We start from the raw sequence: 25,488 nt of genomic DNA, 5'->3' as shown, positions 1-25,488 counted from the left end.
AGCCACATGTCACTATATTGCTCTGAAATCTGGTTCGCTTTTAAATGAATTTATTTTTCACATGGTTTGCAGGAAATCACAAATATTTGTGTGCCTCCTGTAACAGCCAATGGAGCCGATTTCATGGAAAGTTCTGGTAAGTGGACATAAAATGTTTGAAAGCAATGGTGAGTTCAGTGAGAAATATTAAAAAATAAGAAGTGTTTAAATTATCTTCTTAATAATTTGCATCTGTGTGCACATGTCAGGAGCTGTTACCACTGAAATGGAGAAAAGCTGTTTTAGTATTTTTATATTAGTCAATTCCCTGACATGTCTGGCTTCAATAAGTTAATTTATCCATTGATGCCACCATTGTCAATATCTAAAGATTTGTTATACTTTTTCCAAACTTTAGTGATGTGTAGTTCTCAGGCAATCAATTACTAATTTTTTAATTAGGAAAGACTTCACACATATAGAAAAATGTAAGGGAAAATATAACAAACATCTATGTATCCACCACCCAACTTTGTCTGTTCCAAACATTGGTCATATTTTCAGTTAAACTCTCATGTGCACATCCTCGATCCTGTTCCCCTTCTTTCTTCCCCAGAACTAACAGTATCCTGATTTCAGTTCAATTACTAATTCCTGGATTCAGACATAATAGGACATGATCACTTATGTTGTCATACAGGTCATACAGGTGAATTTGTTTATTTCTTTGGTTTTACCAAGTGGCTATTTCATTAATATTATCTGAGTGCCACAACTACTCAGTGAACTAAAAGAACAATAATACTTAATGCCTAATATTAAAGTTTTGCTTAATTCCATAGATTGTTTTCAAGTGTCCATCCTGCACAATCTGCATGAGATTTCCCCAAATATGTAACTGTCTTCCTTTATCAGATGCTCCAATCCTCACCTGCTTTTCCCGTTAGAATTACATAGCAAGAGCTATGTAAAGAATTATCTAGAAAAAAGTAAATTTCCATGAAAGCATAATGTAAAGGTAACAGGCTGAATAGTCGTGATTTGTTAAATTCTCTTTAGGTACCAAGACATGCTAATTTGCATGATTACATTATGTATGTTTCCTCTTTGGTTTCCATACTGAGCTCATATGACTGCTTAATTATAACGTTTTTTTCATGAAAACAAACAAGCATTGCATTAGAAGCTTCCCATAGCTGTGTACTAAATATCCTGTCTTTTCTATTTCTGGCTGTTGTCACTGAAAATCTTATTTCTTTGTACACTTTTAAAATTAGTATATTTTTAGAGCTTTTTCACCCGTTTATATGCCCTCCTTTATGACTCTCACATAACACACTGTGGGATATTATCACCTCTCGTCATATAATTGTATTCTCTCCCACTTACTTGCTTAACATGGTGACTGCTTATAGACACTCAAGACCCGTTTTATAAAATGCAACAAATAACAGCGTAAGATCCTACAGAATGTTCTCCCTTGTTTTTAGAAGTTTGTACAAATACGTATGCCAGAGGGACAGCAGTGGAAGGCACTTCAGGAATGGAAATGACCACTAAGCTTGGAGCAGCTACTGAATCCGGAGGTGCTGCAGGCTTTGCAACAGGGACAGTGTCAGGAGCTGCTTCGGGATTCGGAGCAGCCACTGGAGTTGGCATCTGTTCCTCAGGGCAGTCTGGAACCATGAGAACAAGGCATTCCACTGGAGGAACCAATAAGGACTACGCTGATGGGGCAATAAGCATGAATTTTCTGGACTCCTACTTTTCTCAGGTAATTTGGTGAAAAACTTCGTGGCTTGGTTATCTTATTTACCTTAGAGATCTTTTTATTTGATTATATACTTCAGTTTTGCAGTTCTTTTCATTTACAGCTTGTTAAAATGCAAGAAAAAAATGGTTTGTTTGTTTTTTGCCAAAATAATGCAGATAACCTAAGGTAGCTGTCAAAATTGGGTCACTGATCAAAAGAAGAATGGGAGCCGGGCATAGTGGTACATGCCTGCAGTCCCAGCTACTCAGGAGGCTGAGGTGGGAGGATTGCTTGCACCTAGGAGGTAGAAGCTGCAGTGAGCTATGATGGAACCACTGCACTCCAGCCTGGGTGACAGAGTGAGACCTCGTCTCTAAAATAAACAAATTAATAATAAAAGAAGAATGAGTGGATAACCACAACATGAGACCATATAGCAAGTAGCATCTCATTCCTCCAACTGAACAAACAATTGAGGGCAAATCTGTTTTATGTGAGAATTTCTAGCATCTTCTTTAAGAATACAAAGCAGTTCATTTTGTATTTCCTATATCATAAAGGATATCCAAATACATGTGTGTATATTTTCCTGAGAGAGGGGGATAGTATTCACATTATCAAAGGAGTCTCTGTCTAAAAAAGTTGAAGAACCACTGAATTAATGACCCCCAAAAAAGGGGAGGCAAAAAGAATAGGATGGAAGATCAGTGATGGGAGGAATGACATGTCAGGAAGCATAGAACAGAAAAGGAACATGGGTACGAAAACAAAGAAGACTTTGAAAAGTAGGATGCTTGCCTCTCATTTGATAACCAAAGATTAGTGGGCAGAGAGGCATGGTTAGAATGGATCTCACATTGAGTTTTGTTATCGATACTGGTAAGTGCCAAGGTCTGACCTACTATCCAAGCAAACAAAGAGTGATATTGTGTTTGAAGAAAGACTGCAGGGCAGGAGAGAAAGGGAGGGGTTGTTTGAGATGAGGACTCTTGGGATATTTCTAGGTGGGATGTGTGTTACAGTCACAGGTCAGGCTCCCACAAGATTCGTAGAATCTAGACAAAGGTTCTAGCTCAATTTTGAGGTAATGTTAACCATACTGTTGTCCAAACACAAGATAATTTTTTGAACAAGATTGTTAATAGACAGTGCCCTTTACTTCTATGGAATACCTAGTTTGGGCATTCATAATCCAAATGAGTTCTACAAACAGTATTATATTGTTCAATTGACTCTTAAAATTCATTTTTTCCCACTTTTTCTCCATCTTAGAAAGCATTTGCCTGTGCGGAGGAAGACGATGGCCAGGAGGCAAATGACTGCTTGTTGATCTATGATAATGAAGGCGCAGATGCCACTGGTTCTCCTGTGGGCTCCGTGGGTTGTTGCAGTTTTATTGCTGATGACCTGGATGACAGCTTCTTGGATTCACTTGGCCCCAAATTTAAAAAACTTGCAGAGATAAGCCTTGGTGTTGATGGTGAAGGCAAACAAGTTCAGCCACCCTCTAAAGACAGCAGTTATGGGATTGAATCCTGCGGCCGTCTCACAGAAGTCCAGCAGCCAGGATTTGTTAAGTGCCAGACTTTGTCAGGAAGTCAAGGAGCTTCTGCTTTTTCCGCCTCTGGGTCTGTCCAGCCAGCGGTTTCCATCCCTGACCCTCTGCAGCACGGTAACTATTTGGTAACGGAGACTTACTCGGCTTCTGGTTCCGTCCTGCAACCTTCCACTGCAGGCTTTGATCCACTTCTCACACAAAATGTGATAGTGACAGAAAGGGTGATCTGTCCCATTTCCAGTGTTCCTGGCAACCTAGCTGGCCCAACGCAGCTACGAGGGTCACACACTATGCTCTGTACAGAGGATCCTTGCTCCCGTCTAATATGACCAGAATGAGCTGGAATAGCACACTGACCAAATCTGGATCTTTGGACTAAAATACTCAAAATGGCATAGCAAAGCTCACTGTATTGGGCTAATAATTTGGCACTCATTAGCTTCTCTCATAAACTGATCACGATTATAAATTAAGTGTTTGGGTTCATACCCCAAAAGTGATATGTTGTCACTCCTAATTCTTAAGTACTATTCAAATGGTAGTAAATCTTAAAGTTTTTCAAAATCCTTAAGATCATATTCGCCAGGAAATGTTCCTAAACATTCTTAAGCTTCTATTTTTCCACTGCCAAAGGAAGGTGTTTATCATTTTAAAATGCAATGTGGTTTAGTGGATTAAGCAGGAGCGCTGGTTCTTGTCTCCGTTGCCTTTTCTTATATCATTGATAATGATGTAAGAATCACAAGGTATTTGCTAAAGCATTTTGAGCTGCTTGGTAAAAGGGAAGTAGTTGCTGTAGCGTTTCTTCCATCTTCTTGGTGCTGGGAGGCCATACATGCGTCTTTTGCTCAAGCTAAGGGGTATAAGCTTATGTGTTAAATTTGCTGCATCTATATTTCACATATTCTCACAATAAGAGAATTCTAAAATAGAAATATCATAGAACATTTAAGAAAGTTTAGTATAAATAATATTTCGTGTGTTTTAATCACTTCGAAAGGATCTATCCAAAGAAAATATTTTACACTGAGCTCCTTCCTACACACGTCTCAGTAACAGATCCTGTGTTAGTCTTTGAAAATAGCTCATTTTTTAAATGTCAGTGAGTAGATGTAGCATACGTATGATGTATAATGACGTGTATTATGTTAACAATGTCTGCAGATTTTGTAGAATACAAAACATGGCCTTTTTTATAAGCAAAACGGGCCAATGACTAGAATAACACATGGGGCAATCTGTGAATATGTATTATAAGCAGCATTTCAGAAAAGTAGTTGGTGAAATAATTTTCAAGTCAAAAAGGGATATGGAAAGGGAATTATGAGTAACCACTATTTTTTTAAGCCTTGCTTTAAAATTAAACAGCTACAGCCATTTAAGGCTTGAGGGTAATAAAGCTTGAGAGTAATAATGTTAGGTTAGCAAAGGTTTAGATGTATTATTTCATGCATGCCACCATGATAGTAATGCAGCTCTTCGAGTCATTTCTGGTCATTCAAGATATTCGCCCTTTTGCCCATAGAAAGCACCCTACCTCACCTGCTTACTGACATTGTCTTAGCTGATCACAAGATCATTATCAACCTCCATTATTCCTTATTGTATATATAAACAGAGTTTTATATTTTCCTTTCTTCTTTTTTTGCCATATTCAAAACCTAAATTTGTTTTTGCAGATGGAATGCAAAGTAATCAAGTGTTTATGCTTTCACCTAGAAAGGTGTGATCCTGAAGGAAAGAGGTCCCCTACATATCCCCCACCCTGGTGCTCCTCCCTCTCCCTGGCACCCTGACTACCAGGAAGGCAGGTGCTAGAGCAGCTGGAAAAGTGCAGGCAGCTGTGTGCTTCCACATACGGGGGTGCTGCTGCAACAAGGCTTTCAATGTGCCCATCTTAGGTGGGAGAAGCTAGATCCTGCGCAGCAGCTTGGTAAGTCCTGAGGAGGTTCCATTGCTCTTCCTGCTGCTGTCCTTTGCTTCTCAACAGTGGCTCGCTCTGGGGTCTAGAGCACATGCAGCTAACTTGTGCCTCTGCTTATGCATGAGGGTTAAATTAACAACCATAGCCCTCATTCAAAGTTCAAAGGTGATTCAGGATCTTCAAAGCATTTTAACCTTGCTGCTTAAAACCCAATTTACCATGAAATGGGAATTTTGCTGCATTGTTAAACTGTAGAGGAAACCATGCTATAGTAATAAACGTTATATAAGAGAGAAATTAAAATTAAATGTGTTTTTAAATTTCAAAAAAAATCAATCTTTAGGATGACTTAAAAACTGATTTACCATGTAAAATGTATCTGCATTTTTTACACAAAACTTGTTTTAAGCAGAAAATTTTAAAACTGTACTACTTGATGTATTATACATTTTGAACCATATGTATTAAACCACAAACAGTGTAATGTTGTTATAATAAAACCAGCAATAAATTTATAAATAAAAGCTGAACTACTTGCTATATTAATAGTTATTAAGAAATATTATTATAAAACAGCAGTCCCCAACGCTTCTGGCACCAGGAACCACTTTTGTGGAAGACAATTTTTCCACAGACAGTGGCAGGGATGGTTTCAGGATGAAACTGTCCCACCTCAGATCATCAGGCATTAGATTATCATAAGGAGCAGGCAACCTAGATCCCGCATATGTGCAGTTTACAATAGGGTTCACGCTCCGGTGAGAATCTAATGCCACTGCTGATCAGACAGGAGGCGGAGCTCAAGCTGGATTGCTCACTTGCCCACAGCTCACCTCCTGCTACGGCCTGGTTCCCAACAGGCCACAGACAGGTACTGTTGGGGGTGGGGGCGGGCTTGGGGACCCCTGATATAAAATGACTCACATATGTTTTTTTATCAGTATTTTAGCTATTTTTTCTAGCTGATTGCTTTTCTGCATCTTCCAGCAGGAAGGAAGTATCTCGAGATTCAGGATGACTTCAGGTGGACATAGTGCAGGATAGTGCAGGAGAAAGTGCTGGATGAGGTCAGGGCAGAGGGACTGTACTAACTGGAATCTTTAAGTCATCTACTGTTTATTTTGCAAGTTGCAATTGTCTCTCAGGTAACTGAGAGATCATTGTTGTGACATTCAAAAGTTGCAATATCCTAAGATGACTTGGAGAGAAAAGTTGGAGTAAAGAGAAGGCAATATTTACAATCTAGCCTGATGAAAAATGTGTACCATGTCACTGGTGAAAGCCATCAGCCCCAGAAGTGGAACTGTTTTTCCATAAATGCTAAAGTCCTTACGCCTCCTTTTAAAAGATGCCACAGAATAAGTCCCTCCAACGCTTCAGAACTTTCTTCTGGCTGACCTTCCTCCTTCTTAAATCTGGACAATGAGGCTTGGACGTGGAGTATGGGGAGGAAAAAAAACTGGATTAAAGCAAATATTGAGTAAAGAATGGTAGTTCGCTTAATTCAAATGTTTCAAATCAATTCCAGGAAAATGTAAGTCACGGAGATAAAATCCAAAAATATTACCAGCTTCTTCTATTCATAGAAAGTTCAAGGAACAAAAGTGACAAAATCGGTTTAGTTTAACTTGAGGACCTTCATACATGAGGTAAGAGTGTGAATGGAACACATTCAACTGACTAGTTTCAATGCAACTAACAATTTAGAAACGAAAGTTAAGAATCCTTCTTGTTCTTGCATTTCCACATTGTCTCGTATCTTCTTCTGGGTCTACAAAGAGGAATACTGAATTAGAGATTATATGGTTTAACAGCGTTCAGTAACATGGTCTGAGACGGTTTTATGTAAAGGGGATAATTGGTAAGACAAGAAGATAAACAATCATTTAAATTCCAGAAGCCAGAAACCACATGTTTTCCATGATGAATGCTGAGACTCCTATGCTGAGATTCCCTCCCTGGCCAGAGACATCAGGCTGTTCTCTGGTTGGTGTCTTTACTTTCTTTTTCTTCAACAGTTTGATTCATTTTTACAAATAAAAAACAAAAAATTTTAGACACAATAGAGATATAGTTAAAACTCAAGAGGATAACGTCTGAAGAACAAGTACAAATGGATGCGGTTCTCAGAGCAAGAAGGAAAGAGACATTGGTGAGGGTTACCAAGTGGTCAAGAGAGCTGCATACTCTAATTCAATTCTAGAGTAATCCTTAGATTACAGGCATGGAAACAGAGACTCAGAGAAGCAAAATAACTTTCTCAAGGTTGCACAATAAGTGACACAAATGTGAAAGTTTATCGATAGTTGTCTGGAAATAATAACTATTACTCTCAGAATAATCTGTTCACTTCCAGTCTAAGACTTGAGTAGAACATTAAAAATTAGAAAGAATACAAAGAAAATGAAAATTATAAAAAGGATTACAAATCTAGATGTAATTTTAAAGACTAAAGAAGCAGTATAATGTAGGCATATGTGTGTGTGGGAGGGAGAGAGAGACAGTGACAGAGAGAGAGAGAAAGAGAATGCTAATACATGATGCTGCTATTTTGAAGGACATGTGGAGGTTTTTCTTTCAGGGGCCAGTGACCAGGTCTCTTCCACAACCAATAACTAATAAGAATGAGCCAAAAGCCTAAATCGCAGAAACAAGTATTTAGCTGAATTTAAATTACAATTTTTGTATTTTAATACAAAAGTAAAATGCAATTTTATACAATTATAACTGATGCTGTAAGTACTGAAAAAAACTACCTGGAATCTCTTTCTCAGTCAACTCCCTAAGAATTACTTTGATAAAACACTATTTAGCAGAGGTTGTATGAAATGTTTCTGGATATGAAATGATTACCTTAAACAGGTCCTTCCAGCTCAGTGTTTCCATGATTTGTGGAAAAGAACACATTTTAACAACTACAAATTTTTTACTCCTTGAAGTCAGTTTCATTTCTACTTTGACTTTCCTGAGAAACGTGGTACCACTGTATTTTCAATTTTATGCCTCAGAACATCTCTGATGTTTTCTGTGTGCAGAATTCATCATTACTAAGTTAGCAAACAGTGAATTTTATGTGACAACACAGACAATCAAATGATGATAATATAAGCAAAACATTTATATTGAAACAATGTGTATGTCCTCATTTTCCCAGAAGGCAGAAGAAGTATTTATGCTCTTTCATAATCAAAAGAAGGATTGCAAGGAACTTTCTTGATTATAACGCTGTAAAGAATCAGGTAATCCTGTATTTATTCAAATGGCATAATGACATGATTTTCAATCCTGCAAGAAGACATTGTTACTAAGTGAAAAATGAGTATTTAAACACAAAATATGAGATTAACTTCAGTCATGTCTTCTCACGTCCAACTGACTTCTACTGATAATAAGATTTATATGGTCCTAACTCAGATGAAACACACACACACCCACATTCTTGCCTCAGGTAACCTCATGGCTTGGCATAGCTAAAGCAGGGTCTTTCCATTATCAAATCTGTGGACTGACACTAATGCTTAGTGGGCGCTGCAGACACAAAGTTTCTGCGCTTAAGAATTCTGCTATCTAGCTTTATTATTTTAGAAAATAATAATAATCACCTAGATTTTGCACCCGAATTTCTTTAGGTAAGCTATGGTGAAAAAGCCTTATTTAACCAGACTTTTAATTATTTTCAACCAGGTCTGACATCCCCAACATTTAATTAGTAAAAAATACGCAATAAATCCTTAGTCTAGTAAGTTCTGACAAAATCTACCTTCCTGTATCTTCCCTCTTTTTCTCAGCTGTTATAAATTGCTATGAATTTTTCCTCAAAACATATTTTGTGGCTGCTATCTGACACCTAAGTTGATTTTCTAACTTGCCACTGTTTCTACATACACGCTCTTGGATCCTGGAAATGTTCTCTTTTGTGCTGGTCTTTGAATATTCTTTCAAGGAGGCAAACTTGTAAGGAAGGCATATGCTACCAAGACAATAACAGATCTCCTACTTTATGCAACAAAGGCTCACCCAGGGCCTCTCAAACAAGCCAATGCATGCTATTGCTACTTTTGCCAACTCTGGCTAGAAAAGGGTATCTCCACTGAAGGAACAAGTCAGGAGATGTTCGTGAATATAGAGAATGAGTTGTCAAGCTAAGAAAACCTATTAAAGTTTGCAAAAAAAAAAAAAACCCACTACTGAAGGAGCTAAGAGAATTTTTAAAAACCTCATTCCATCTGTTAATCAATCAAAATAACTATATTATATTTTAATGATTGACAAAAGTTAAGGCCGGGCGCGGTGGCTCACATCTGTAATCCCAGCACTTTGGGAGGCCGAGGCAGGCGGATCACGAGGTCAGGAGATGGAGACCATCCTGGCTAACACTGTGAAACCCCGTCTCTACTAAAAATACAAAAAATTAGCCGGGCGTGGTGGCGGGCGCCTGTAGTCCCAGCTACTCGGGAGGCTGAGGCAGGAGAATGGCGTGAACCCGGGAGGCAGAGCTTGCAGTGAGCCGAGATTGAGCCACTGCACTCCAGCCTGCGCAACAGAGCGAGACTCCATCTCAAAAAAAAAAAAGTTAAACTTGAGAAGGCTTCTGTTTTGTCTTTTTTGTGCATTTAAGTTAATGGTTAAGAGTTCAGGCTTTGGAGACAAACTACATACTTGAGTTCAAATCCCCGTTTCCCAACTTACTAACTTTATGGTTTGGGGCAAGTTTCTTAATCTCTGCGAACCTCTCTGGACTATTATTATGAAGATAATAATAGCTTCTACTTCACAGAGTTTCTGTAAAGTTACAAGAATGCACTTTGAACATAGTAAATGCTCATAAAGATTTGTTTTCATTTTTTTACTGTATTTTAAATCTTCAAAATGAACTCAATCATCTGAAAGTTAAGAGTTCTGACGTACAAACTACTGAAACCACAGAATCTCGAAATATCCCTATTGTATGATCCAAAGCCCTCCTTTTATATAGATGCTTAAACTGAGGCTGGGAAGTAACTCGTGGATCAATTTCAGAGTTAAGAACTGGCTAGGCTGATTCTCTTTCTGCTACTCTAGACTGCCACCATAATATGTCTTTTTTATTAATTTTTTGCCTTAGCCACAAGGATTGTCCTAGTCTTCTCAGCACTGGAAATTCCGATGAATAGACAGTCCAATGAAGATGTGCCAGTTCATAACAAATTGTTATCTTGTATACCCAAGCCAATCAGAATCACCAGATGATTGCCATTTTTCAATTCAGCTTCCTTGGAAAAGTGAATTTAGGCTTCTAAATGAAGACTTGAATTCCTGTCTTCAGGTGGATATTAAGTGTGACAGGGTCATGTAGGTTGCAATAGGGTCATGGGCAGGATGGATGGCTTCTTTCTTCCCCAAAGAATACTTACTATGTCATTTCTACCAGCTAGATGGGACAGCCAGATGGCTTTGGGGAAAAAAAAGTTACTTGAAAACTAGCATGAAAAGAATGATGCTAATCGACCCCACTTCCATTGGATATATATTTTAATGTTACTAGAATAGTGACAAACTGCGTGAAAAAAGACCACACTTTTATGTTCAGTTTCTATATGATTTATGGACCATTATCACTGCTGGGCAAGTGAAAATGAGCTTATTTGCAAATGCCAGCTGACCCATCATAAAATGGAAAGAAGTGAAATCTGTCTTTACCTTTGCATGTTTTTTCTTTATTTCTAGCACATGACATGCCTGATGTCTTCATATTCACTGCTACCTGCTTCCTCTAAAAACTGGCTATAACTAGTTGATAAGTTTTTTAATTGTTTGAGAAATTAATTCACAGTAAGGTATAAATCACAAAAAGCACTTTGTTACTCCTCCCTGAAGTGTATGTCTTTAATGTTTAGAATATTTGTTGACTGCATAAACAAAGTTAATTTTCATTATCATTGAGCAATAGGTTAGGAGGTAAAGCAACTTGAGAACACACACTGTCCAGCATCCCCCTAATCACACATTTCACATCTGTCCATTTAGACCATTTCTGTGCACATGATCACACCTGGGACTCAGGCCTCACAATTCTGACCCTTTGAGCATACTCTGTAGACTCAAGATTTCAATGATTGAAAATTCTGGGGTATAGAGTAGACTAATTCTCCTGCAGTGTCAAACAATGAAAACTAGCCATGGCAATTTTATGAACCATAGAGCAATTCTTCACATGAGCTTTTACATGGACTTCACATTATCCAACTCCGAAGCTTTTCTGTAATACTGTTCTGCTTAACCTGTTGTCATCAACATACCTATTTACTTCAGATTCATGTTCTAATCCCACAGTTAAGAAAGAAGTACAGTGATATACTTTCATCCTCTCTCATACCCATAAGAGAATTAATTACAAGCAGTCTTTGTTGACTGACTTAACTTTATTGTAGCTGATTCTGCATAAGATGGGTGTAACTCTCTCCAAAGGTATAATGTCATTCACATATTGTTCCAGCTGAAGAGACAGCCATTGGGAAGAGGAAGATGTTATGGTAAATGTGCAGACAACCGCCTAGCTAAGTAAGGGGTCAGCTTTCAAGATGCACAGTAATGTTCATAATGAACACAATCTTTTTTTTTTTTTAATTTTAACCACAATTGTCCTCAAACAAGCTGAAAAGGGTCGTTGTGAGCATTATATCTAAACTATCCAGAGCAATTTTTTTCCCATTGCCTTCTTTGTATTAAACTTTTTTGCTTAATCAGTTTGCTTAATCTTTAAACACATCTCTGTCTCATAAAACCTCCACTTGGAGTGAGAATTAGAAGAGGTGATGTAACTCAATCTAGGTCTACTGAAAAAAAAAAAAGCTATATAGTTTGAACAAAATGGGTTTAAAAACAGACATTTTCAGCCAGGCGTGGTGGCTCACGCCTGTAATTCCAGCACTTTGGGAGGCCGAGGCGGGTGGATCATGAGGTCAGGAGTTCGAGACCAGCCTGACCAACATGGTGAAACCCCGTCTCTACTAAAAATACAAAAATTAGCTGGGTGTGGTGTCACGTGCCTGTAATCCCAGATACTCAGGAGGCTAAGGCAGGAGAGTCGCTTGAACCCGGGAGGTGGAGGTTGTAGTGAGCTGAAATCATGCCACTGCACTCCAGCCCAGGCAAGAGAGTGAGACTCTGTCTCAAAAAAAAAAAAAAAAAAAAAAAAAAAAAAAAAATTCCTGAAATTCTCGACACCAGAGGCAACGTTTTGGTTCTCTTCTCTTATAATATCTGAAAGACTGCTTTGACTCTCCAGTTCCCTGGGTGTACATAGATGCCAAAGTTAATTAAATTATTATTTATCGTGTTATGGGGTTTTCAATTACTTTTGCTACAGAAGTAAAGTTACTAGATAGAAGTAATTTGCCATTCACAATATCTAACCTGGGATTCAAGAATAACAATATTGTAATTGTAGTCAGCACAGTTCATGAAATGTGTCCTCCAGGGTAGATGACATTCACAAGCTCATGCCCTCAGATGGAGAAGCCCTGTGATCAAGGCTAAGGCTCCCATCTCCTTCCCTGATGGAACCCATGTTTTTCCTCAACCTGAGAAGAATAGCAGAACACAAGTGGGTAAGTTCATTATTGAATAGCCTTAAATGCACTCCAATCATTTTAACAAAGGAAATCCTTCACAAATTTCAGAATGTTATTAACAAATTAGTACGTTGACTGAAATTTTCAAGCCACCACCAAAAAGACTAATTTGTGAAGTAAATTAAAATAAATAATTTAATTACTTTAAATTCTTGTTTTTTCTTTAGAATGAAAATCATGTACTTTTGAAATTCTGCATCTCTCAACCAAAGTACTTACAATTATCATTCTAGGTCATTTGGAAAGATTTTTAAACCCACTATTTTACTTCCAGGTTCACTCTCCAAAGCTACTGCATTGTTCCTATTTCACTTTTTCATTGCACATAAGACTGTCATTGTCTATCTACGAATGAATGAGATAATTGCCAAAAACCAGTTTTGTTTGTTTTTTCTGTCTTCTGAGGGGTTTTTAAAATTTATTTATTTCTCTGTATCTCCCTAAGCTCATTAGTCACAATGGGTCAGTGTGATGGTTTCTCTCTGAAACTCAGTAAGTACTGCTGTGCCTGCCCTAAAACCCTGCAAGCCCTGTCATGCTGGTGATGGATTCCAGTCCAGGACTGCTGTTAGCAACCGAGGACTCCCCTGCTCTCTTTCTTTGCTATTTCCCTTATCTTTCCAAGAACTTCCATAAACAAAACTTAGGGTGAAACCAAAATGACAGATTTGTTATGAGCGGATAAAATCAACTTTCCCCAGTGTTGCACTCCTGTAGTGAATGCATACTTTGTTCATTTCCAGGGAGAAGGAGGATTTTTCATGTTGTTGATGCTTTCTTCCTTGGTTCCCCCTGCAAGGAAGGGAGCCTTAAAGCAGAGGAAGAACACAGCAGTGTTCTCCACTGGCCGCTGAACTCCTCCACATCACCCTGTCCGGGCAGTCTTAGCAATGCCCACCCTTGACGAAATTGTGAGGTAGAGCAATTTTATCCACAGTGAGCCAGGCCTCCCGTCACGCCCCCGCCCCAGTTTGGTGACAGTCACTCATGTCCTTCCAGGAATCCAATGTTCTCTTCCCCTTTTCCCCTTTACCTTCATTTTACACTCTCTCTCTCTCTCTCTCAATTCCAAAATAACCTTGAAAATTTCTTCACTTATTTATTTATTTACACATTCAGCTGGGATTTACCAAAAGCCTATGTTGGGCCAGGCACTGTTTTATTTGCAGGATACCCGGCAGTTCACAGAGTAAAATCCCAGCCCTCACAAAGTTTACATCCTAGGGAATGGCAACAGATAAGAAATAAGTTAAAACACAGTCTTTTAGGTTACAATGTACCAAGAAGAAAAATAAAGAAGAGAAAAAGAGGATGGGGATGGGGAGCTCTGGGCACGGGGTCGGGGGGAAGGGTAATTACAATTTTAAAATCATTGGTCAGGGAATGTCCTTACTGAGAAGGTAATATTTGAGGGGAGAAAAGTGAAGAGTGATGGAAAAGACCTTGTACATTTCTGGAGCAGAACCTTCCAGGGAAAAGGAACTGCAAGTGCAAGGCTCCAAGGTGGGGCATGCCTGGTGAACCTGTGGCATTAGTCTAAGATGTAAATAACTGACAATGGATCAACACGCTGCCCTCCCGGTAATACGCACTCCAAGGAAGGCTTCTGCTGAAGGAATGCCGACATTAATCAGTGAATGGGAGAGGCATTCTGTTGGGGCCTCCAGGCCTTGCTGGGGTTTCCCAGGCAGTTGCCTGTTTCATAATTGCCTCAATCCAGCATTATTATATTCTGATCACATTTTTAAACTAGTGTGACTTAGCTCAAAAAAGATTGCATGAGGTGTGTTCAACACCCTACTGATTCCCAAGAATAGATCATTTTGTTTCCTCTACTGCACCAAATCCTATTTTGCAACTGTCATTGTCTTTCCCTAATTCTCCTCTACCTCATGAGCAATGTTAACAATTTCCTTAAAACAGCTTGGCTCAGAGACTTTGCATCCAAAGCAGTCAGTCCATGTATACTGACTCACAAGGAAGAACATGTGGGGAAAGCTCAGTGAGACACCGTGACTCATGGCACTGGGACTCTCACTCTTTCGGGATGTTGACGTCTGAGGCTTTGATCTCAGGGCTGCCTATTTTTGCTCCCCCAGAATGAGGGGACTGTTCATTAAGGACGTGCTGGCTTCTCTGTGCTAGACAACAGGGCTTGGAGTCTGCTGGGCTTTATTATCCTGTGAGTTCTAACCGGGAAAGTCAACATAACTTTTCCCACTCTCTTATTAGAGGCCTCCTCCACCCCCACGTTGGCCAAGGCTTCTCTCTCACCACCTAAGGCAGAAGCGGCTCTTGGTCCATCTAACTGGAGAGTCCGTAAGAATTTCAAGATCCTGACTCCAAATGTTGGTGCTGTCATCCATGCCTTGACTTCCATGGAATAGGACCATGGGTCTTTCTCCAGGATTGAGGAAAAGGATGATCCTCTCCCATTTCTCCATGGCCAATGTAACGAACTGTCTGTTCTCAGCTGGCCCCTGAGCTCCTCCAGCTTCATTCACCCTGTCTGTCTTCCTCCTGACCACACTCAATTCCAGGAGTATCCTGGATACTTACACCTCTTTTTTTTCTTTTCTTTTGATAAAGCTTTTTTTATGGAATGGAAAGTTACAGTTTCTAACATACATCTTTTCCTCTGAAACTTAAACATGTTTCTGCTTAAAGAAGTAACAGGAATACATTCCTTACAGAAATGATTTTTAGGACTTTTACATTCTATTTCTGATACTGTCACTTTATTCTTTTTTTTCTGAGACAGAGTTTCACTCTTGTTGCCCAGGCTGGAGTGCACTGGCACAATCTCGGCTCACTGCAACCTTCACCTCCCAGGTTCAAGCGATTCTCCTGCCTCAGCCTCCCAAGTAGCTCAGATTACAGACATGCGCCATCACACTCAGCTAATTTTTTGTATTTGGTAGAGATGGGGTTTTACCATGTTAGCTGGGCTGGTCTTGAACTCCTGACCTCAGGTGATTCACCCACCTAGGCCTCCCAAAGTGCTGGGATTACAGGCTTGAGCCACTGCACCTGACCACTTTATTCTTTACTAGGTTAAATATTCCCAGCACCTTCAGCCTTTTGTTACAGATCTTGTTTATCATCTTTGTATGTGTGATATTGTCCTCAGCGCCTAGTTCAGTTCTCTTTATAGATGTTTTACATAGATATTTCCATAAGATGTCATCAATCTGGACCTAGAAAAACATCAAAATAATAGTTGATCTTTCCTGGATACTTACACCTCTTAACTGTCATCCCGGCCACTCTACAACCCTGACTTACACCTACCAGCTGCCATCCTTATTCTGCTCTGGGCTGCAGTGTTGTTAGGGGAAACATACATACACAAACTAACGTGCGTGTATATGTGTGCAAATGCACGTACACACACATCACAGACCAACATTTTCTTACCAGAACCTCTGCTAATTCACCCACAGTGGATATTCCAAACACTTTTCCTTATAATACTCCTTTTTCACTTAAAATTAATCCCTTCCAGTGTGTGGGCTTATTTCAAAAAGTCTTAATTGATCATCTGATATGCGCTGGATGCTGAGGGTTGGGCGCACTGTGAATATCACATGGCCTGCTTTCAAAAAAGGAAGAGCTTTGAGAAAGCTCTGCTTTCAAAAAAGGAAGAGCTTTGAGAAAAAGAAATGGGTGGAGTAGTAGATAGGGATGAAATAACCATAAACTACAATGTGATTGCTGCTATGCAGGTTGTGTGAGTCATCTGAGATAGAGCCACAGAGTACTGAAGGAGAGGTAAGTAACTGGATATGGAGAGTATGGAAAAAGGAATAGAGGATGCCACTCAGGTCCTAATGTGAGTGGCCAAGTTCGCAAGGCTGCCATTGACTGAGTGGGGCATACGAGAAAGCAGCAAGCTTGCACTGGAGAGAAAGTAAAGAGAGGAGATATTAATCTGTTCTCATGCTGCTAATAAAGACATACCTGAGACTGGGTAATTTATAAAGGAAAGAGGTTTAGTAGACTCACAGTTCTACATGGCTGGGGAGGCCTCACAATCATGGCAAAAGAGAAGCAAAGGCATGTCTTACATGGAGGAAGACAAGAGAGAATGACAGCCAAGCAAAAGAGGAAACCCATCAGAAAACCATCAGATCTAGTGAGACTTATTCACTACCATGAGTACAGTATGGGGGAAACTGATTCAATTATCTCCCACCAGGTACCTCCCACAAAACGTGGGAATTATGGGAGCTAAAATTCAAGATGAGATTTAGGTGGGGGACACAGCCAAAGCATATCAGAGGGAAAGCTTTTTTATCAATATGCTGAGTTTGATATCCCTACAAAATTATTATGGAAGTGTGAGGTTCCCATGAAATATCCAAATAGTGATGTCCCATGATTTGAGCTGGAGAAAGAAAGCTAAGTTTACACAATGGAAGTGACCACAGAATCATACCTGCTACTAAGTAAGAAGAAAAGAAGCAAAGTATGGAACTCAGAAGTCACACACATTTTACAAGTAGCAGAGGGTAAGAAATGGATTGAGAAAGAACAGCCAGTGAATGCGAACAAAACAAGGTGACTATTTCTGCTACCCAAATCTATTTGCAATGCAGTTGTCCTTTCTCATTTCAAATGACTTGCTAGGCTTTTCTAATTGGATTTTGTTCTAATGTCTCAAATTCAACATGTTTTTACCAAAAGAAAAGTTTTTACTTCTGATTTCCCTGTTTGTGTCAACGTGATGAAAAGAAAGCTTTTTTCACAGCTAAAGCGAAAGCCCCTGACTCTTCATCAACAGCGTCTATGCTTTGAGTCACTCTGCCCTGGCAGGTTCAACACCTGGTTCACAATTACTCATCCTTTAAGAATCACTTCAGCAAACTTCCTCCAAGAAGCCTTTTCTAATCCCATAGTCCAAAGCGTGAGGTGGGAAACTTCTTCACTGTTCATATACTGCATGTGTAGTTCTACCACAGCGGTTATATTATTTTATAAGTAATTATAGTTATATTATTTTATAAGCACCTATTCTTGTTTCTTTCGATACAGGAAAACATTTAATTTTGCATTTCCAATAAAATGCAAATTAAATGTTTGTTGAACAGGGACAAGGTAAATATTGAATAAACTAGTAGAACTAAACCAAAAAACAGATTCCTCCTCGTATTTCCCTTCTCAGATTACCTGGGAGTATTTCATATTTTGTCCTGTGTCCATATGCCCTTTGCTAATAAACATTCTATGAGTAATCCTCCTGACCATGATAACCTTTTTTCATAACAGCTACACAACTCTATGACTTGTTTATAAGGCATTTTAAAAGGATAACAACCAGATTTAGCTCTCACCTCTGAAACATTAATTCTAATACATATACTCATGAGATTTTCACTGGATTTAAGTGGTCAGCCACTTATCAGACCTTTAGCGAACAACTGTCCAGTTTTAAAGTAATATTTAATGCTAGGATGTGTTGGCAGTAAGGAGGCAGCGTTAGTAGAAAAGAGATATATTAATTTTCATTGATCTTTCTGAAACCCTTTAAAGTATTTTTTGTTTTAGATCATATTAAACAGGTGATTTTAATGAGCTAATCACTTGAAGATTATTCTCATCTGTGTATGTGTGTGAAGCAAAGTATTCTGGAAAACATAAATTCAGGTAGATATTTTGAATATATCTAGATGTTAAAGATAATTATTATTTGCACAAAATATGTTTTGAACTAATCCATTCTAAATGTCTTAAGAGAAGTGCATTTACCATAATGTTGAACTAACTTGGGGGAGGAAAACATGAAAGTTAAAATGTTCACATCCTATTAACACTTCAATTTATTTTAAACAAATCCTTAGTCCTTTGTTGGTAATGGCTACATTTATTTTTGTGCACAGAGATGTACAAAACAGATTTACTCTAACCCCAGCATAAAGAAGTTAGGAGCCAGAGAGTTAGCTATGAAACATCTGATTCTCGAGAAGTCCCTTCATCTCCCTGAGTCATAAGTTTTAGAATTTTTAAAGTAGAACTAATTCAGGAGTGACATTCTATGGCTTTGGATGACATATTGGCATCTTCTCTCAAAGTCCTGGGGAAAATGTCTTATAGAAGGAATATTACCTAGAAACTAACTTTGACAGCCTTCAGGGGAGGTTGAATAATACAACAGAAATAAAGTTTGCATTGGCTATTTCTCATTCTGGAAGCTATGATTATCTTCATTTCTGAATAGAAACCAAAGTCTTAATAATGAGGCATAAATACTTCTCTACAAGACTCAATTGCAAGGGCACAAATTTAAGGCAGGACTGACATAGAGTTTCCTACAATGATTTCTGCAAGTGATTTGGTAAAGCCTCACTTCTTAAATCAGGAGTGCTCCCAGCATGATGGCAAATGAGAAGTATCACTGAGGTGTGCTAATACCCACATCTAGCTCAAGAGAAAGCAGTGGAAATTAAGACATATTTCCTCCAGATTCAATGATGTAAACAAGTTTACTGAGAGTATCCAGTTTGAGATACTTCTGAGCAGAGTAATGAGCTAAGTCCTCAACTAATTCAGCCACCATCACTTCAGTAACTGCACGAGAAAATCCACTCAGCAGCTAAGCCCCAAACATATGGAGAATCTGCTTCTCTCAACTCAAATAGGCAGTAGTCCTTGGGGGCCTGGGAAGAAAGAGTGTAATGAGGAGGTGGTGACTGTACTGGATCTTGAAGATTGGCACTTGGGAGAGAAGGGTGAGAGATGCTGCCAGAGGGAGAAGGGGCACTTTGGACCGCAGAAGGAACTCTACTATTTGAGCCAAATTTAATGCCAAACCTCTCTTTCTAGTCTCCAAATAACCCTTTATGCTTATATAGGTGTGGAAAAAAGTTAAATATTACATTTGAACTCAATTGAACATGGACACAAACATGGTCACCAAGTCCCGGAACAGGTGGTGTGAGCCCCTTGAGGAATTCATCCAGCGCTGTTTCAAAGAAATCTCCATTTAATCTATTCCTATTTGTTAGTTATTGAAAAACAACAGACAATCGCAAGAACAAGTTGACCTTTTTGTGTTCCTTGAGCCCAGTCGGGAAGGGCCCTTGTGACTGGGTCTCATGCCAAACAACTCGTTACAATAAGAGCTAGGGTCCCAGACTATGCGGAAACTTCATGAGAATCCTCTAGTCTGGTGAGTGTAGTGTCCCGACTCTGGAGCCCAGGCTGTTGCTTCCTGGTCTGGTGGTGAATCCTCCACAGTCTGGTGAGTGTAAATATAAATATATCTTTTCCTTCTCCCCTTCCCATTGCAATTTGCTTATTATATCATTTGCTTATTATATCCGCGTTGCCATATAATTGGGATAAATGTTGTTTACCCTTAAAGGTATTGTGTGTCTTTTCTTCTCCCCTTGCGCCTTTCCGGCACAGAACAATAGGCTCGTCCATTACTTCCAGTCGTTACATTTCTTGGAAGTTTCGTAATCCAGTGCTGATTCTAGTGTTTGGATGCCCATACTAAGTTTCTGCTTTTCAAGAAGATGTCAGTTTAACATCTTACCTCGCAATCATATTGTTCTAATTTTAACAATTATTTATTGAACCCTTAAGTTCTAGACACTGCAAAATGCTTTACATAAGATTTTCCAATTTCGTTCTCAAAACATCCTGTGCGTTGGTCGCTATTAACCCCATTTGACAGATCTGGAAACTGGGGCCCAGAGAGGCTAGTCCCGGCCTCCCAGCTAGATACTCTTGGAGCGGGGCCTCTGATCTATCTAGTGGTGTAAAAGAATTTGTAAATCATTTCAAAGAGTATATATATCTCCCGTAACACCCTAGAGTTTTCTCCTAGCCCAAGAATTGTCCTTTTTGACCTCTGGTGATTGTTTCTCCCTGCGCCAGATAAGCTGCAAACCTGTTGGAAGCAGTGAAGGGCCATAGGGAAGAGCGGCCTTTGCGGAGACAGCCACCTGAAATTCGGCTTCATAACCTCCCCTCCCGGAGAACTGGCCGAACGCACGGCGGTCGCAGCTTTCCTGAGGACGCGGGTCCCCATGTCACCAGCGCCACCTGCGCACCGGGCCCAAAGCACAATCACAAAGCGCGGGACCTTTGGGCGGCGCTGGGAGGCCTGGCCCCGCAACCACTGGGCCGGTTGGTCCCGCAGGACTCTGTTCCGTGGAGCTTTTGTCCTTGGGCCGGGGCCGTGCGACCCGCGCTACCCAGGTCGAGCCCCGCCGGGAGGCTCCCTCCTCCCGCCATTCTCCCAGAGAGGAGGGGCTCGGGAAGGAGGGAACGGCGGGGCAGGGCCTGCCACCCACAGTCCCCAACCCAAGGACGTCACGGTCCCAGGTGCGAGTGCGAGGGGGCGGGAGTCCACCCCGCGCCTCCCTCCTCTGCGGAACTCCCCACCTCCGTAAGAGCGGCCCGGGCCAGCCCCCAGCTCCATTTTCTCGCAGCGACCACACCTGGAGCCGCGCCTTTGGGTTGGGCTGGGCTGGGCCGCGCAACCGCCACGGGGAAGATAGCCCTCGGGGCGGGGAGGGAGAGGGTGGCAGAGCTGGCCGGGCCGGGGAGGAGCCGAGTGCGCGTTCGGGGCAGGCGGCGGCGCGGAGCGGTGCGGCGGCGGGAGGCGGAGGCGGAGGCGAGGGTGCGATGGCGCGGAGCCCGGGACTCGCGTACGCCCTGCTGCTTCTCCTGGTAAGTGCCGCGAGCGGGGCAGGGGAGCCACCGCCCGGGAGGGCGTCGGTGGGCGAGGTCTAGAGCTCGCGACCAGACTTGCCCGCTGCCCTTGTGCGCGTTACCTGCCCGGCGCTCCCTCCTGCTGCCCGAGTGGGGAAGGGCCGGGCAGGCTGCGGCGAGATCCGACCTGGGGCTTCGGAAAAACCTCTTGGCTGGAGCCAGGAGAGTAAGTTGCGACCTATCGAAGTTGTGTTTTCCTATCACCCAGGCCCCAGCGCTCTTTTCTGTGGTGTGTGGGTGTAGTGAGCCCTGGGGCGGGGAACACCATTGCTGGGGGTCGGAGGCTTTGTTTAGAGTCTCTGGGACGAGAAACGTGGGGGCAATAGGAAGCAACCTCGCGCCTCTTCCACGTTCCTTAAATTTCCCTAGAAGTCCCCAGCTCCTCTAGCCGCCGACACAAGCCAGTGAACTGGGGGAACCAGGAACATACTTGTATTCTTCGAGTGCAAAAAGTTGGCTAAAAATTTTCTTAAAAGGTGTAATTTACAAAGCTTAACTTTTAGGTGGATCACTCACATATAGTTTTAACTTAAAGTTTATGAAGTTGGTGTTTCAAAAGTTTTCCAATATTAAAGATAATAAACATATGTAATAGTTTGAAGGCTTATTCATTTAAAAGGTTACAGAAAATGGAAGTGTAGCGCCCCCTCCCCCAAGCCCCACCCCTCACCCCCGGGAAACGACGTTCAGTCCCTGGATTTAGAGTTCTTATGTTCAAATTGGATTTTAAACTGTCGGTTTTCTGTTTGTTTAAGGGGTTGCAAGTATGTATCTCGCTTATAGGGGTTTACTAAACGGGTTTTAATAAAGTGACAGTTATGCTGCAAATATAGGTGTGAGTTCGCCTTCCAGAGAGTTCACAAATATGTGTTTACAGAGATTAGATGCAAAATCATACTCAGTTTTCTTATGTAATAATTAAAAATGCAAATACATTCACTATATTCAAAGTTCTAACTTCCAAAAACATGAGCCCTTCTATCCTCGAGTTTTGGTGGGATATGGAAGAAAATCGTGTGTGTGTGTGTGTGTGTGTGTGTCTCAAAACGGAAAAAGGCGTGACTGAATCCAGTCTAGAGATTTCCATGAACTCTGGTGGAAGAGCATGATAATTAGGACGTCCAGGCCTAGCACACAGTTCATTTTCATGCTCTATTTATCCATTTCATTTTCCCCATGTCTTTGAGGTAACTTTCAATGAAAGTTCATTTTGTTGACAAAACTTTTCTAAGAAGTGATCTGGGACGTCGTTTTTAGCCTCCGAGATGGCAAAACAACTGATCCTCTCACCTTGATGTTTCCTTGGTTAAGGAGAATTCCAAGCTAATATAACACCTAGCTTACTTTGAGAGTTACATATTCTTTCCATATATGAAAACAAATGACCTTTAATCTTCAAACAATATAGCAATCAGGCCAATTTGTACACTCACAGAGTAGCAGGTAAGCAAATTAGGCATATCTTTCATTTTAGCAATTTGATACTTTTACCTTATTGGGCAGTAATAAACATCTCCTTTAGAAAGCGACTATAGCCAATGGAACAGGAGCAAAATTCTTGGACTGTTATATGTATTTTCTATAAAACTTTCTGCAGTATAAATTTGAATATGTTTATTTTTGTCCAGAGAGTAGTGGGCAATGCAGCATTTTACCCCCAGTGTGTTTGCAGTTGCAGTTTTTTGGTAAAAAAAATGGAAAGCAACTCATCTGACAGAAGTAGTTGCCAAGGAAACAGGTCCTTTATTGGAAGGAATATAAATTGTAGTCTGTTAGATCAGAGTTCAGTTGCAGATAACGGAATTTACTCTAGCTATTTAAAGCAAGAATAGGTTTATTTCGGGGCACTAAACTGACTACCTAAGTGTAGGAAGGATTGAGAAGACTGCCATTTGAGCTGTCAGTGATGACTTCAAAGCCACATGGCAGAGCCACACTGCTTAGGGAGCTGCTGCCTCTCGTGCGACCAGGAACGGCACTGCCACTCCCACGGTGTGAAAAACTGCTGTGATCAGGGTGCTACTTTCACTACCAGCTGCAGACCCATGCATGCCACATCTGCTAGGATGCATAACAACATGGATGCTTGTACCTTGCCTCTTGGTGTTCGCGAATCTAGTAGCTGGACACTAGAGCCATAATAAGATGACTACAAAGAACCCAGCTCCGTACATCCGTATCTGCTTGCCAGGAGGCACAGAGCTGTTTCACTTCCTTCTTTCAAATATCATGTAAATACTGATTGAACCCAAACCCCATTCAGAACAAGGCCTGCAGTGGAGTCTATGACACATGGTATTTTGCTTTCCTTAGCAGTACGGGGAGACACACCAGAAGGTAGCTGTGTCACCCACATAGCTATCACACATTTAGGCCAGCTGTATCAAAATGGGAAAAAGAAATAATTTTCTGATTAAAATCAGAGAATGTTTCCTCCTCAAGGGTTCTTTGTCTGCAATCCATCGACTCCCAAATGGTTCATAGATAGAATTCAAGGGGTTCCTAGAGATGGCAAGGAATTAATTACATATATATTTTAACTAACTTCTGACTGAAATTTAGTATTTCTTTAAATTATGAGTGTGGGGAAGACACTGCATAGTAGTGTGAGCAGTAGCTGTGACTATCACAATAGAATTCACAAATACCTTTACGTCTTATGGTAATCTCAAAATATCGTTTATTCTGAACGTTACTAATAGACTTTCTACTAGATCTTTTACTTAATATGTTAATAACAAAATACATGATTTGCTGCATCACAAATTGGTATTTTAAAAATGCTGATAACTATTTCAATATAATTGGGTTCATTGATAATCCCCTGTATTTTATTATATACATTTGAAATCATTAATCTGAGAAGGGGTTCATAGGCCTCGCCAGATTGCCAAGGAGGGCTCGTGGGTGAGAGATTTCCTGATGGTTGCTTCAATTTTGGGTTCGACTAATGAAGCTTGTGCTTTAAAATCAAACTACATTTTAAGGATTCAATGACAGCAGATCACACTGTGAGCAGATATATTTAGTAGCGTATTAGTTTGCTAGGACTGCTGTAACGAAGTGCTAAAAACTGAGTAGCTTAAAACAACAAAAATGTATGATCTCACAGTTCCAGAGGCTAGAAATCCAAAATCAAGATATGGGCAGGGCCATGCTCCCTCTGAAACCAGTTTCCCTCCTTTCCTCTTCCAAGTGCGTACTGGTTTGTTGGCAATCTTTGTCATTCCCTCTCTTGTAGGTGCATTCATTACTCCAATCCTCCATCTGTGCATGGCATTCTCTCTTGTCTCTTTATATCATCTTCCCTCTGTGCATGTCTGTGTCCTTGTCCAAATTTCCCCATTTTATAAGAACATCAGTTGTACTGGATTATGCCCCAAAATAATGACCTCAACTTGGTTAAATCTGCAGAGACCCTATTTCCAAATAAGGTCACGTTTCTGAGGTACTGGTGGTTAGCACTTCAATATATTATCTTTTAGGGGTCATAATTTGATCCATAACAAGTGGATTGAAGTATCTATAAATTATCAATAATATCATAGTTATGCTTAGTGTTCTAATATACAACTGAATAACACATATTAAAGAATACATTTAAGTATAAATTAGATGGTGAATATTGAAGCCATAAGAATAATCAATTATCATATCCAAGGATTTTAGAAACATGGATTTCTTACTGGTTTTTGTTTCTAAAAGTTAGTAGGTAATGGGAAAATGGCAGCTCTTAACAGAAATTTTCTTTAATTATAACTTAAGGCAAGTACTTTACAAAAAGACATGAGCATTCATTGGCCTACATTCTCTCTGATTATTAGAAATCCCTGATAAGCTAAATTAAAATTTCCAAGGCTAATATTCCGTGGTGTGTGAGTGTAGTGAGCCCTGGGGCGGGCTCACTACAATATAAATATGTATTTATAGAAACTTCCCA

General features: G+C 40.3%; 2 protein-coding genes across 2 annotated transcripts in view; both read left to right on the top strand.

The window, feature by feature from the left end:
• The window catches only part of DSG3 (desmoglein 3), a 30,550-nt gene extending 24,797 nt beyond the window's left edge, over positions 1 to 5,753 (top strand). The window contains exons 14-16 of the mRNA XM_055235388.2: positions 73 to 136; positions 1,470 to 1,753; positions 3,005 to 5,753. Of these exons, the coding sequence (XP_055091363.2) occupies positions 73 to 136; positions 1,470 to 1,753; positions 3,005 to 3,619 (963 nt within the window). The 3' untranslated portion in view covers positions 3,620 to 5,753. The remainder of the gene's footprint in view (positions 1 to 72; positions 137 to 1,469; positions 1,754 to 3,004) is intronic.
• A 15,510-nt stretch (positions 5,754 to 21,263) lies between these two features.
• The window catches only part of DSG2 (desmoglein 2), a 48,521-nt gene continuing 44,296 nt past the window's right edge, over positions 21,264 to 25,488 (top strand). Inside the window, exon 1 of the mRNA XM_055235339.2 lies at positions 21,264 to 21,506. Coding sequence (XP_055091314.2) covers positions 21,462 to 21,506 — 45 coding nt within the window. The 5' untranslated portion in view covers positions 21,264 to 21,461. The remainder of the gene's footprint in view (positions 21,507 to 25,488) is intronic.

The sequence above is a fragment of the Symphalangus syndactylus genome, chromosome 1, assembly GCF_028878055.3.
Source record: "Symphalangus syndactylus isolate Jambi chromosome 1, NHGRI_mSymSyn1-v2.1_pri, whole genome shotgun sequence".
NCBI lineage: Eukaryota > Metazoa > Chordata > Mammalia > Primates > Hylobatidae > Symphalangus > Symphalangus syndactylus.
Note: the sequence above shows the minus strand (reverse complement) of the source record. Positions and strands in the feature narration are given on the sequence as shown.